Source organism: Anopheles marshallii, chromosome 2 (assembly GCF_943734725.1).
Source record: "Anopheles marshallii chromosome 2, idAnoMarsDA_429_01, whole genome shotgun sequence".
NCBI classification, from domain to species: Eukaryota; Metazoa; Arthropoda; class Insecta; order Diptera; family Culicidae; genus Anopheles; species Anopheles marshallii.
In genome coordinates this window covers 34,389,295-34,405,128 of record NC_071326.1, presented here as the reverse complement: position 1 = coordinate 34,405,128, position 15,834 = coordinate 34,389,295, and the positions used below count along the sequence as shown (strand labels likewise).

General features: G+C 41.1%; 1 protein-coding gene across 1 annotated transcript; it reads right to left on the bottom strand.

Annotated features, from left to right (window-relative positions):
• Window positions 1-316: 316 nt before the first annotated feature.
• LOC128717891 (uncharacterized) lies at window positions 317-13,582 on the bottom strand. Its single transcript, XM_053811566.1, has 3 exons — window positions 13,092-13,582; window positions 12,713-13,009; window positions 317-635 (listed from the first exon to the last, which is right to left on the bottom strand). The coding sequence occupies exons 1-3, from the start codon at window positions 13,580-13,582 to the stop codon at window positions 317-319; spliced, it is 1,107 nt and encodes a 368-aa protein (XP_053667541.1).
• Window positions 13,583-15,834: the final 2,252 nt, after the last annotated feature.

Here is a 15,834-nt window from a genome sequence, read left to right as displayed (position 1 = left end):
CACCGTTACGAAGCGATACAGGAAGCACGTCGATTTAGTGTCGATAAGCTGTACGACACACGGACACTTCCTTTTCTTTAGCTCACTTTATCAGAATTTAACTGGCCTAAGTGATATACTATACACAAGCATAAAACGCTACTTAAGCTACACTGCTATTTCACTGTAAGACTGTGTGCTCCTTGCACGGTGAAGAAAAGGATACAATTTTCCTTTTCTTTTATGCGTCACGTACTTTGTACTGTTCTTTGTGACGAAGACGTTTGAATTCACTATGCAGCTTTCACACTACTGCCCGTGTCGGCAAATTTTGGACTCACTTCATCAGTGTTATTCGCTTTCCAGCACGCTGTACAACATGTGTTCTATGCAAATGCACCTTCCGACACGAAACACTTTCAACAGCAGCGTTACTACTAACGGACACCCGGCAGAACGTTACGTTGCACCAAAACCGTAGCGGATTGTGGTTACCGCTGATCGGGAAGTTTTGCGCTGTGGGTTGTTGCCGGTACTGGCTGGTGCTGCTGCTAAGCTGTTTTATGAGCGGTAGATACTTCCAGTTGCTTCGCGGTGTATGTATTTGCTGCTGTTGCTGTTTGTGCTGCTTCCTTTTCTTCTGATGGTATTTCAGTCTGCCGTGGAAAGGATGCATCGTTGTCGGTAGTTTCGATGTTGTACTACACACATAGCATATGAAAAGAAACAAATAAAGAAATATTAAGATTAGTGCATATTGAAAAACTATATTAGACGAGAAAAGTATATGTCGATTAAAAAATAATGTTATTAATTCTGTAATGCAACTTTTCGTCTTTTCGTTTCGTTCAATTAAATTGCACGCTTGATCAGCGTTAGGAGCACCTAATACGCACAGAAAACTATCATATTTCTGAATGATCTGTCTAGGCTGAATTTGTCCTAGTTACTTAGTACTTCTTCCAAGGTTCCGAGATTTAGTATGACGTAATAAAACATAAATACTGCTCAATCAAATGGCAATCAGTTGAGCCATGAGTTTCTGAATGAAATGAAACGTGAATTTATACAGAACATTGCGGCAGTATGTCACTTCCTCTGTGCTAGGCGGAACCGGACAGATGGAACCATCGACGTAATAAACAACACGTGCTTTATCGCACGCGACACGCCTAACATAACAACACACACACACCCTGGGGGACACGACACCAGGAAACAGGTTGCCAATTTTTGTTGCTGTGACCACGCAAGGTCAATTACGGGGCAGGTTTCTCCACCCCTTTTAGCTGCTTATAGCCACACATATTCTCCAGCAATGGAAAGTGTTCTGGCAACCAAAATTTTTATTGGCAGCCGTGATATGCGTGATGTTGATGCATTTCACTTGCCAACGAGACGGAAGCAAACCAGCGGCTTGGGTGCCTGGTCTGTCTGGAGCCGGTCTGTGCTTTCTCTCATATTCCGTCTGGTGTTTGTTGCTCTCGCTCTAATTGCATCATTGATTTTCGTTACAAAGCGAATGCATTTCCCACCAACCGCAACCGGACGACAGGTGTACGGTGATGATGATGACGCGCTCGCTATTTCCCAACGTTTCGGACAAATGAACGCTTTCGCTATCCTTTACAGGATGGGTCCATGAGGCTTTCGTTCGTACACAAAACACTCATACACACGTCTCGCACACGCTAGACAACAAGGCTTCGAGTAGATTGGGCGCTGTTGAATTATCGATTTTCTACGCTTCAAACGATTTTCCGCAGACAGTCAGGTTTCTCTCCCTGCTACGTTTGAAGCCCGTACCGTTTTTGGGCTGGCAATTAATTTAAGCCACACAACTATATGGATAAAATTGCACCCTTTAAACGTTGCAATTTTGGTGAAGCTATCTTTCTATCTATTACAGCGCAGTCAAGATATATATCTCAATATATTCGACGATTAAAATAAGGGTTTTTTTTTGCAAACAACTTAATGATTATTTTTATGAGTTGGATAAAGTTCTGTGATTTGTAAACTGCAACTCTCAAACGTTTCAAGTGTCGTTTTATCATTAATAATTATTTTATAAACAATTTCAACGAACTCTGGATTACGTTTTATCATTTTTTGAAGTTCATACATAAATAGACAAATAAAAGTCATGCATAAACAACGGTGAAATTGTTTAACCTTAAACTTTAGTGGCTATTCTGCTTATACCGATGTATTATTATAAAAGAAGGTTATTATTAAAAATAAAAAAAAGAAAAGAAGCGACTTCATTATTTTCTCCTTTAGTGGAACTATGGGATAAAAAGGGAATAAATTTACCGGCAGCTGAATAGTAAGTCCTGTAGCAACTCTACACATTTACCAATTATCTAACGCTATTCAAAACAACACATTCTACAAGACACACATTCCGCAAACACTTTAGACCTTATAAATCATAAGCTAGACAATCAAAAAAATTAATTCAAATTGCGATGATGACCCTTCGAAACGTAAAACCATTATACAGAAGCTCACCTTTAAATGGAATGCAACGTGTCCCGCACAACATTAGTGCAGACGCGACTATACACGCTTCTTCACCATTATCGTTTCTATTTCCGTGAAAAACCATGCTTACGCAACCGGTGCCATATCGATCCGGGATACACAGCGCCACCACCAAAACAGACGCCCGACTATGCAATGCATCACTGGCCAAAACAATCCCGCGCGCACACGGCATTGCCACTGCACTAGCCAGCAATCGCGGCATTCGATCGCGGCAAAACCCGAGGAAAGCAACCAACCCCAAAAAGAGAGGAAAAAAAAAGAAACACTGCAGACAACGATAAACCCTACTCCGGCCACCGGAGCGAGCATGAAATGTAGGTCAAACATGGAAACCTTCCACAACCATCATCCTTTTCCTGCTGCAACGAACGTTCCACTGGCTGGCGGTGCGCGCTCGGTTGCAGTTGCATCGTGTCTTTTTTTTGTATCCTACCGCTGCTTTTGCACGGGGATGGATACAGAGGGAGAGGTAGGGGAGAGGAGTGCAAAGTTTCCTTCAACCTCTCCACATTAGCAGCTTACCCGCCCGGTGGGATTATAAATAGCTTAGCTACTTTGCTACTACTTTACTACTAAAATAGCTACTTTCCTGAGTGATACGAGGAAGCATCAACCATCTTTCCGGTTCGGTATGCACCGCACCGCATTCTACGTGGATAATCGTTAAATGCAAACAAAATGCAAACGGACATTAGCGTACAGTGTGGTGTGACGGGTTTAATTCGTATGAACTCGAAATGGATGGGCTTCCATTCCATTCAATACGCGAAGCTTTTTTTGTGGAGAAGCGTTTGATGAAGATATCGTTGAGGTAACTCATGTTGTGAATTGAATTTAAACCCAACAGGAACGAAACGTTCCGTACGAATTTTTACATCTTTCCTAAGCACCTTTCACTCTCGCCTCAGACAGCTTGCGTATTATTGCACATTTTTGCAATAAAGCAGTGCCCATATATACAATGCACCAAACACCGTCCATCATCATCGGCAATCAATGAAGGTGTGTTTATTTTGCCAATGCCGATTCCACTATTTACGCAGTTCCTGTAGGAGAACGGACGAAGTATAATAAATAAAGTAGGTCACCGACAAGGGAAAACCATACATACCACGCTGTGCAATGCCATGTGCAAATGGTTCTATCCGAACGGTCGATAGAACTCACTACTGCCGAGGCACGAACTCATAATTGTACGTGCACCATTAGCAAAACGAACTCAATGACGAAATTCCACTGCTGAGATGCCAGTGGATGCTGTCGTTGCCTTGAAACGTAATCATCAAACGATCAATTCGAGAGTAGGCAAAATATTTGATACAAATATTAAATCTTCACATGGAATGCATGGATGGCATTAGAGGAAAGCGAGTAGTTCCAAAGTTACACAACATCAAAAATATAAAAATCGATCATTGTCTTCCTTTCAACGCCATGACGCCATATTGTGTTTTGGATCAATTTTAAGGCTCATGATGCATTTTCTATTCTGTATGCTTTTTCCATTCTGTCACTGGTAAATGCGGTTCAGCAAGGTGTGCATGGTCAGGTGTGTGGGGGAGGTGACCTAAAACCATTAGGCTTAATTTAATTTCGATGTGATTAACATGTTCGCGCACAGAGTGAAAAGGGAGGTACTGTTTTTAGGCACGTCAATGTCAGATAAATATTTTATCCATCTGACTATTATAAATGTATCCAAAGATCTGAGATCACCCTTTTACCTGGGCTTTTCTTCAGTGAGATTTACTTATCACAACAGTATTTTTTTAATAATACGACTTGGCAGTATTTTTAGATAAAAAACTGTATAACAATATAAGTATTGTTTGGGATGTACCGTGTAATATAATACATAATTGTTGCAGTATCGTAAGGGTTTTTTTTTAAGCATCATTAGGTGTTGAAAGGTGTATTCATATTTAAGGAAATTTTAAATGACATATTGGGTAAATCTGATGAATGTCCATCACTGTTACTGACTTTCTGTTGAATTCTTGTCAAAATTGTGCTCACCTCAAGATTTAACCCATTGCTCGGTCTTTCCATATTACTGGAACTACGGAACAGCTACACCCTGTGCCATCAAAACTAAACAGATGATTTAATAGTGATAGTGTAATGTCTAGAGAATGAAGCACTAAAGCTAGAATTCCTCATCTAAACGTTAATATAGAGGTTTTTACCTGGTTTAGCAACAAAAGTGTGAATTTTTACATGTTTCAGAGAAAATATCATTATGTCACGATCAGCTGGGTCGTTTTTCGCACCAGGTTCGATTTAATTTCATGTGCTGGTTTCGTTCGATACAGCTTTTGTTCGATGAGTTTGTTGAACAACTCATAGTAGTTTATACCGATCTGGTCCCACCAGCTGTGTAGCGTCTTTGAATGATGAAGACAGTCGGCAACATCAAAATTATTTCTTCTAAAGAGACAGAACCATTTAAAAAAGCGCCGCTGAACACATTTATCAGTTTTTGTTAAACAGAATACACCAGATGGATCGCTTGAAAAAAGAAGACTTCTCGCAAATGGCGACTAAAAGACACGAAATATTGAGACGAAATATGCGCCGATTACAATATGAAACAATAAACAAATGGCAAAAGTTTTAATGTAATTTTTATTACATCACCTTGCTATTCTTTGGATAAGCAAAAAATGAGTGTCAATTTCTTCCAGCTCTAACGATAAACAAAACGGACATTACTTAGTTGCGGACTTATGAAATAATAAGTAAATGCTTCTCTGAAAATCAATACAATCTAGTTTAGCTTAATTTACAAAAGTTTCTCTATTCTGGTTCAAGGTGTGGAAGAATTTAATTTTACTTATATAATCTTTGCTATAACAAGCAGCTTCTCTCTTAATATCAAATAATGAGATAATCAATCGACTGTTTATAAGATGGATTTTTTGGCCAACTATCAAACGAAAAATTGATTATATAACTACAATCCATCTTATCACACAATCACACCAACGGCACACAGTACCAACTCAGGAGCTCAGCCTTAACATTGTTGTCGTTGAATTAGTCACTTTAATCACACTTTAATTCGTAGCAAATTAACAAATTTCACCATTTGCTCACTCGTGTACCCTTCGGTCAACCTCCATTAAAAGCTGTTCATGCTTTTCTCCTGCTCTCTCCCGTTCAAACACACCTTTGGAAGGATCGGTGTAAGCTTCCTAGCTTTTATACGTCCACCCACTCAGCTACAAAAACGGTACGTTTTCGCTATGTCAAGGATAGTCGGGAGCACCATTTCCTCCCACTGCCGCCAGTTGCTCCTTATCCTTTCTACCCTTCATCCCCGGCAACACTCTTAAACCAAACAGCTTAAAGTAGCACATCCCATCAGCGCTCCTATCGTTCACGGTTATTGCGTAGTGGGAAACTGAAAATACATTTCCTCAAAAACGATCCCCAGAAAATGTATCAAATTTTCACGTTTGCTTGGCCAGCATCAGAGGTTTGCATGTAATGATCGGGCGAGTGCGCGTACCGAAAATAAATTACCAATCTCATTGAGGTTCACTCAATTATCATCAGTCAATAATGTCCGGGAAAAGTGAATGGCCACATAAACGAGATTGTGATTTCGCAACGTGTTTCCACGTAATGGGGTTCACGCTTTAAAGTACAGCACACCACCACACCAATACAGCAATCATCCTCCCTTCCGGCTGCCGTAAAGGGATGAGAGGGAAAGGAGGGATGATTAGAGGGTAGCGGAAGCTTCCTAAAAGCATACCCAAAAACGGGCGGCGCAAGCTTAAGGACACGAACGGCATCCACACAGCCCAGATGTTGGATAATAACTTTTTTGTCGTGTGAGAGAAGGGAAGAAACTGGATCGATAATTCTGATGCTGGAAAGCTGCACTGTGAGCGTATGAGTGTGCTTGTGTGAAAAAGAGATGAATAGAAAGAGAGATAGAGAAAGAGAGAGAGAGAGAAAGAGAACAAGAGCTTTATTTTCCATCCAACATCTCAAGCTTCTTTCCACCACGAAGACGCTTTTCCATGGGAAAACCAAAAAAAAGGCAAAATGGGCTCTTCCTGCATTTAGCTCTCCCTATCTCTTTCTCCCTTACAGCCCCCACCCCGATCGCGTTTATTATTTTGACCACTTTCCATTTCCCGGCAGCCTCCCCCACCCCCTTCCTCCTTTCCCTTTCGGCATTTTCCTCACTTCACACACAGCATCACTCACACTCCGAGACCGGGGAAAATGTTGGAGATGTCGGCATTCGCTTCTGCCACGGCCCTCCGGATGGAAGTTTTCGTGATGCAATGATGATGACGAACACAAGACCGCTCCCCATCCTCTTTTCATTCCATTAAGAACGAGTCTAGGGAATAAGTCCATCACGCCAAGGAGAGAAGGAAGGAAAAAAGCAACAACACACCACCGGCCAGGCGAACGATTTTGGTGCGAACGTGGAAAAGGGATGGTGGAGTGGGTCGGTTTTTCCCGGGGCCATTTCGAAACCATTTTCCGATGGAACCACGGACGGAATGGGACGTAAACATACACAGCGCGCCATGTTGCTTTTGTAATGGCGCGGGTGGCCTGAATTTTCAATTCCATTCTGTTCGTTCTGCAACGTTTTCTCGCTTTATTTTCCACCATTCATTCATTCGTTGTTCTTCGTGTGATGCAAATCAAAGCTTTTGGAATGAAGATATTTATATTCCTCCACTTACTTCCTTATTACTCGGAAAAAGAAAGGTTCTTGTAAATTTTCGTGCGTTTTAAATAATACACAGCAAATCGATTCACGTGCTGGAACAGCTTTGGCCCGCGTGTAACCAAGAGCCATTTTTCGATGAAGGTTTCACTTCACCGTGCAATTAGACGGTGACAATTGTCTCGGAGATTTTTTCTCCGAGACTTTTTCGATGAAATGCGATGAAAAGTCCATATATAAAAAAACGGCTTCCCATTTGCATCGCGTGTATAAAGGGCTTGGTATTTTGGCTGGTGTTCTGTTGTCATTTGTTCATACATACTAGTTTTTATCCACAAAAACAAGTCATTTTAGGCTTAAAATAAAATTAATATCAACTGAATACATAAAAAAACACCCACAGGTGGCATGTAAACAATACAAATGGGCGCAGAAAGGCCTCGAAGAAACGATCTTTTTTTGCTGGATTAAGCTAATTCAAAAAATCTCCGAGACAATTGTCACCGTCTAATTGCACGATATAGGCGGATTCGCAGATACAGTCATTTCCCGAGTTACGTGACCCTCGAGTTACGCGAATTGTTAGCGTATCTCGGGGACTGTTTTTATTGTGAATAACTTCTGTTACTTTCTTTATTTTTTATTAGTAGTAGTTTAGTCTAGCAGTAAGTATACTATTCCCGCGTGCTTACTGAATCAGTAGTCATATACTGTTTTAGAATCTATTTACTATTTTAGCTTCCCCCGTATAACAGCTTTGTACTACTTAAGCATACGGATAGTAAAATAATATTCGAATACTAAAATAGTATACGTTTTAAAAAAATATATCAGAATACTGAATTAGTACGAACTTAGTATATGTTGGAATACTCAATTAGCATACTTATACTAAAATAGTATATGAATACTAAAATAGTATTTTACTGCTAAAAAAATAGTAGAACGTAGTATATGGAGGAATACTATGCATATTATTTATATATGGACTTTTCATCGCATTTCATCGAAAAAGACCTCACTTTTTCACCGTCTAATTGCACAGTCACTGGGGTGAACAAAACCGTAAGGGAAGGAGCCATACGTTCACACCATCTACGTTAAGCTTCTCATGCAAAGAATATGGAACACAACACTTCCCCCCCCCCCCCCACACACACACACACAAACACACACACGGACACGATTTGCTTGTTATGTGTATGTATTGAGGCGCTCTTTATGTCTTCATGTGTTCCCAAGCATCCTTTGAAGGCCGCAAAAGGATGCTGAACGTCAGCCTCGGAATAGGAAGGAAAAAAGCTTTCACCCCATCCCCATTCGATCCACCACTGGCTTTCTCTTTTGCTCTCACCGACGCTGTCTGTTCCTCTCTTTCTATCTTCACCATCTTTCGATGGCCTTTGGGGAGCTTTTATGTCGTTGAAATAACCGGGGATGTCGCCTGTCTGAGGATGCTAGTGGGGAACGGGAATGAAGCGAATGTGTGTGTGTGTATGGCAGGGAAGGGCGGGGTGGTGCTAGTGATGATGAAATTCTGCAAATCCAACCAAACGCCGTCCAAGAAAAAGAGACGCCCAGCAAAAGGGAAAATAACGCAAACACGGCTCGCACAGAGTCAAGGACGTGAAGCCGGGGATCTCCCATCGTGGATCTTTGCTTTTGGTGCAGCAAAAAAAAAACCTCCGCAAAACAGTGTACAGCACTCAGCGTTTGTGTCCTTGGAGTTTTTGGATGGTCAAAGACAGGTAGCCACACAACAACCCTGCGCCGGCTGATGATGATAAATGTAATTAATTTAAAAAATGACAAAAACATTCCACACTGGTAAAGCTCTTGTGCATGGGGTGGTAGCGGAAGATTTTTCATCTCCACTGCCACGGAACGGAGCGCAAACGGAACATTTGGCTGAAAGCTGAATGTGAGAAAATCGATTTTATGCCGTGTACCACCCATAATCAGATGTGGTCGAAACATTGGTTCGCGATGGAAGTGGCTTCCGAAAATAATATCGCACGAAGTGAGATCGAAACCAGCTTAAAGCTGAGAGGTTTGAATCGGTGTACTTCACAGATTTGATTAGTGAATGGTCCCGGAGATTTATTAAATTTAATCATATGAAGATGACTATCCACATTGAGAATTCGAAGAACGTCAACGAGAAAATAGAAACTTTAGAGAAATGTACATCGAGCTGAATTGTTTAAAAAGGGTTTCCGAAACGTAATGATCACAAGTCGAGCGTTTGTTGCAAGTCTGGAAAGCTATTCCATTTCTACGATTTGAAGAAGTTTCCAGCATTATCGATAAGAAAATTACGGCTAACGCATGAATATTGTTGTTGAAATAGCTCAGCCCTTTAAATCCTCTCTCGATGACGATTCAAAAGTGTATGGAGAGTCTTAGTTTATAAATATTATTTCCTCATCAATTCTTGTGCATTACTACAGATGGCACATATTTAGTCTACGCTTAAAGCTGCTCACATGATTCTATTTTCCAACAGTTGCAGCCTTGTACGCTACAGACGAAAGTAGAAAAACCGCTCAAACAAATAGCTTAAATTTATTATACATTATTCTTCCATTAGTATTACAATCATACCTATTCCTGACAAAACATAAAAAGAAATTAATTAATAAAAAAACACCTTAAAAAAGAGTATAGTATATAGTATATCTCGAGAAATAAGGTCTTTGAAGCGAATAAATAGCGATATTGTAAAAATTTCCACAGACACTTCACCGTAAACATCCTCACTACGATAAGATATTCATTAGGATAACTTCGTAATAACGGCAAGGAAAAAAGAAACTTTCGTAACATCATACACTTCTTTCGGTTCCACCAGTGTATCGATTTAGTTCCATACGGAAGCATACGTAGAGGATGTTTATCCCACCGAAAAACATTCCAAAAAAACCCTGAGAAGGGAAGTCATTGTGTACGTTGCCTGAATCGCAAATTGGGTGTCTCGGTTCATCGTACACGCGGACGCTTTATAGCTAACATGACCGGACGGTCCTTTTGGGCAGAGGAAGCGAATTGAAACCACTGCATATAAAAATCAATGCCAATGTTGTTCTCCCTCCAAGGTCCTCTTGTGATGTGGGCACAATTATGCACATAACACAAGCAAAATATTCCGTTTGACATACTTTACGATTAGTTTAATAAACACAGCAATTGAACATTATTTTATATAAACATATAAAAAAAACGAAACTCTTCAAAATATCAAACTAAACAACGCGGCAAGATGATTCCCGGGAAGCGCACAAACAGCTTTGTATCCAGGCCCACAAAAACCGCACACCAGGGGAAAGTCCTAGTTCCGAAAAAAAACCCCAGACTACCAGCAATACGCAAGAACACAAACAGCACGGCGCGCGACTGCTGAAATGCGCCTTGCGTATTTGGGGCGTTTGCTTTTATCGATTTTCCATTTTCTGCCGCCCGGTTGCGTATGTGTCGTCGTCGTCGGTAGCACTGGAAACGGCACCTTGCATGTAAATATTTTCGGAAAAATAGAGTGTAAAGTTATGTAAATTTGCTGTGCTATGTTTACACATTTTTCAATTAATAATTATAATTTAAAAAACGTTCATCAAAGGTAATTTTTTAATACAAATAATATAAAAAGTGCGTCGGTAACTTTCTTTACTCGATTATCATTATTTGATATAGGAAAAAAAAACCATAAGATGCAACTAAATTCAGACAAAATATTTTCCTATAAAACTTTACCAAAACCCACGTTATTGTATAATGTTAGTGCGTCCGGGACAAGAATGTAGCGCCTCTACATTGTCCTCACACATACACCACCCGGCTATATAGTCTGCTCAAACCATGCGGACCAAACATTCGCTGCTCACGTGCGAGCCAAGCGAACGAGAAAATGACTTTTCCCTAGGCAGCAAGGAACGAATTTTTTGTTCAGCTGAGGACCTGCTTTTTCCGTCCTTTGCTGTTTTCCTGCTGCGTTGGAAAATCGATAAATATTGATCAATTTCCCACGGGCCGTACACCGTACAACACCCAGCAGATAGCTCCAGTGTAGTGGGCGACAGAGCGAGACGGAAATAGCGTAAGAAATAGAGAGTGATGGCTTGTGAGCTTGTGGGAGCCGCGCTGGTACATCCACTGAACAGGCGGCACGTGCGCGTCATTTGCCCATACTGTGCTATGGCAAAAGAAGATGGTCCTGATGGTGCTGCTGTTTCCATTTGAATACAAGGACGAACACCTAGAGGCCGGCAGCGGTGGGACGAGGGGAACAATCGGTCCCGTTCGGCTGTGGCTGGTGTGACGCGATGCTGGACGACGCGTTAATGGTTGTTGGTGTGATAGAGAAGGAACCGATCCGTACAACGGTATGCGATGTTTTATGTGATGCATCAACATAAGCGCGGTAGCCGTGTAAGCCTGGAAAATGTTGCGCGAACCCGATGGAAAAGTAACTTGGGGATGAAGCGACGCATGGAAACATTTAGAACGAAAAAAATCTTGATTCAGAATCGTACGACTGTTCCACATGACTTAATCAAATGTACAGATTAAATACAACAACAAACTTTTCTAAGGGCTTCAAACTTGGTAATGATGTAAAACTCTTCATGATACCACCGAAATGTATAATAAACTAAATATAGTTCTTTAAAACACTAAAGTGGTTCAATTAGCCGTAGAAGTAGAATTTTTAAAGGTTTAAGTAAAATTAGATTTTTTTAAAGATAAACAAGGCTTCGGCTAGCGTTTTCGAAATGGCGGATCACGAAATGAGGATGAAATAATTTATTAAAAAGAATAGTAGTATAATTAGTACAATTTAATATGACCTTTTATACTGTTTGTAGTGTGGTTTTAACACTAGAACTACCATGCGTTTTAAGCGTTTTTTTATTGAAGATCACTTTATAAACAATTTCGATGTCCTGAACTATTTTTTAACGCGTTTTTTAGCTTCTACTACAGAAAAGATGTGTAAAAATCATGCATCAGCTATGGTAGAATTGTTTTATCCCAAATGTTAATGTAATGAAAATGAAGCGTTCCACTCAGAATCACTGGTCCGGTAGTTCTAGTGTTAATGTAACCCAAACTCATTCTCAATTTAGCTCATCTCTCTTAAATTTTTTTGCGCCTGAAATTTTATCTCCGTGCCTAAAACGCTTACGAAGCGTTGCGGACGTGTCAGTCGAGAAATCGTTGGATACAATCGATTTCAACTTACAAAAGATGTGAGAACGGTGGAAAGAGATGACCATTTCAACCTACAAAGAATAAACAAAAAACTGTTCCGATTCGCAAAAGAAACATGGTTACGGAAGGGGTGGGAGTTCTACAAAAATCGCTATATTTATTGCAATTTAACATAGAAAAACAACAACTCACTACAAACACATAATCGGTCGGAGATATATGTACAGTGCTACTGCTATCAGATCGATGCAATTTTTAACTGACGAATTTCCAACTCACGTTGCACTTATCAACCCATTAAACACACTAGAAAACGAATCCAACAGCGATAGCTTACATTCGGCATACATGTCAGCGCAAACGGATGTGCCACCCCTGGTAGCACTCATCGTGTCGGGTATCCTTTCCGCCTGACCGTATAATGTGTGGTGAGGTTCCGTCTGGACGTCGTCGGTGGAGGAAGGCGTAAAGGCAATGTGCAGCAGCTCACCGATCAACCCACTGGTATGCGTAAAACTAGCTACCGAGCCTTCACAAATTGCACGCAACACACAGCTCCGGCCATTCAAGCCTTTTCTGTTGAGACAAAACATTGGACACGTTAGCACAGCAATCGAACCACTACGATTAGACGTTCCGAACTCTAGAAACAACGTACTGATCGAACAGTTGTTCCAGCATGCGATAAAACGTCCAGCGGGATTGCGATGAAGCAGTTCCAAATTCGGCGGGCCCGTCTTCACCGTCCCAACTGTCATCCCACTGATCCGTGTAACGTTCGTACAACTTCTGAGGCGCTATCACTAGAGGCGTTGTCGTCACGGTTTCGCGCCTACGAAGACCGTGATGGGGTGCACGGGCCGTCTCAAACTCGTGGCGATCGAGAAAGGGCGGTATCCAGTGGGATGAGTTCCACGGTAACAGATAGACCGATTTGAACACGTATCCCATCGTGATGGATTCGAGCTGTATATCGGCCGGTATGCCGAAACCACCGATCATCTGCAATCGCTGTGGATTGGCGCGGGGAAAGATTAAAAAGCGTCGCTGGCGTGATTTGGCCCGATCGTTGTCGCTTGTCCCCGACACGGCAAGGAAATATGCTAGCAGCACTAGCAGTGCTAGCTGCACCGGATTGAATGCTAACATTATTGCAGTTTGCACTCCCAACAGGAACTAAACCATGCTGTGAAGCAATTGTGAAGTCACACTCCCAAGATGCACAGAAATAAGCACCTGCACAGGAAGAATTCTAGCATTCATTTACAAGTAGGTGCAATATTCCAAGACAAAAGATGACTTGCGATAGGGTCCTTAATGGGTTGTACCGTTGCACTTTCAGACCTGAGATGTGCGAAAAACTCACCTAACCGCTAACTAAACAAAAAGGATTTAACTCGGCTCTGGTTAAGCTACAATGTGGTGCACATATCAATTGCACCATAGTCTTCCACTTTTGGGAAGGGCAACATCAAAAGGTCTTGACCTCATAGTTCTGACGTAAATCATTTACAATTCACAACAAAAAAAAGTTCGTGTAATTGTTGCTAATTTACTATTCAAAATGATACTAAACTATCATTTTCTATCTTCTTCCAAAACTTCATCGGTTTTATTTGTTTGTTGGATACATCTTTAATATTTGAAATACAACATTTCTGATAAAATTAATGCATAACCTTTGCGCATCTACATTCCTGTCTCAACAGGGAGCTAATTGCTAATATATTTAACATCTCCAAAGCAGTAGAGCTTGTATACTTCAAATCTGTTATTTGACTTGGCAGTTAAACCCTATTCTGTGGCACGAAGCACCAAAATTTAGTAAAAACATAATCAAACTTTGCGAAATTATACTTCAAGTAACCTCCAATGGCAAAATGCTCAAACCACTTGATAGTTTAAGTGTTTATTTAACAAATTTACCACAGTTAGCATCAAAATGTTCATATGCAATGACCTAAATTGTGGTAAAATTCCAATAGTTTTAAATGTTCCATTAAATCAATTCTTCCAACTTTTCATCCACAATATTTTGTAAAATGAAAATTTCGGTCACAATTGAACGGAAAATAGAGAAAATATAAGTAATGATCTTTTGTGTGGCATAAAAACATATGTTAATGCTAATTTTGTTTTGTTTCCCAAAGTTTCACACCGTTCTATTTATAAAACTTCCCCTTTGCCGTTCTAGAAACTTATCAATCGTCGGTTAAATCCTGTGCTGAAGCATCTGGTTTTACTAAGCAACTTATGCAAGAAAAAAAACCCCAAACATCTACACCATAAAAATGTTGTTGACGATCGTAAACTATTTCAACATTTATTAAAACAACATACGATTGAAACAGATGCACAAAAAAGAACAAACACAACTCAAAAAAAAAAAAAATTGCTGACCACCGAACAATCATGGCAGCGTGCTGTTCCCGATGCAGGCGGAACCACCAACACGATGAAACAACTTCCACCGCATAAAACCGCATAAAATGCATCGGACAAACACACGGCACACAGCAAAGAAGGAAAAATAAAAATAGTGTTTGCTGACGGTGGCGACTTTGAAAGTTGAAGGAACTCATCTACTCCGTCCGTTGGTATGTGCGCACTGTGTGTGTGTGTGTGTGTGTGTGTGTGTGTGTGTGTGGGCTGTAAGTGTACTCGGTGTGTGTGTGTGTGTGTGCTGGAAAAACTAGTTAATAGTTCAATCTGCAACATTGGCCAGCCCCACGCGTATATGGAACAGATCACGCGGAAGTATGCTGTTTGGTAAGTTGTACACACTGAGATAGAGATGCAAGTGGGAGAGATCGATAAAGAGAGAAAGAGAGAGAGCAAGATGAAAAGATGCTCCATCATCTCCCTGCTTCCTTTCCGTTAAACACACACCACTCGCCGTGTCTGTAACGGTGCTCGGGGGAGTATATGTAAGAGGACTGTGTCTGGGGACCAGGGGGGGGATGGGACCTCTGTGAGAGGTCTGTGTCCACAGACTCAATAAATGTGCGAAATAAGCAGGGCTGAGGTGTGACGCGAAGGAAAGAAAGTGTGTGGAGGGTCCCACATCCCGGTTGCAGAGTACAGACACTTTCCACATTCACAACCAGAAGTTCCACTTCAGCTCAATGCGTTTTCCTCAAGTAGTTGGTGTGTTAGTGCATTCGGTGGTGGTAGTTGGTTAACGGTGTCTAACGGCTGACGGCGGAGAGGTAGGGTTTGTTGAGATGGAAAAGCTACTTCAATTTCAATATCCATCCCCACAAACCACCCTCCCATACCAGAGCGAGATGGCTGACGCTAGCGAAAGAGCGGGACGGATCGAGGAATAGATGGAGCAGCGCGTTACTCTCGCCACATAAATAGTGTGCCGTCGACTACTGCTCGATCGTTTGCAAACGTCG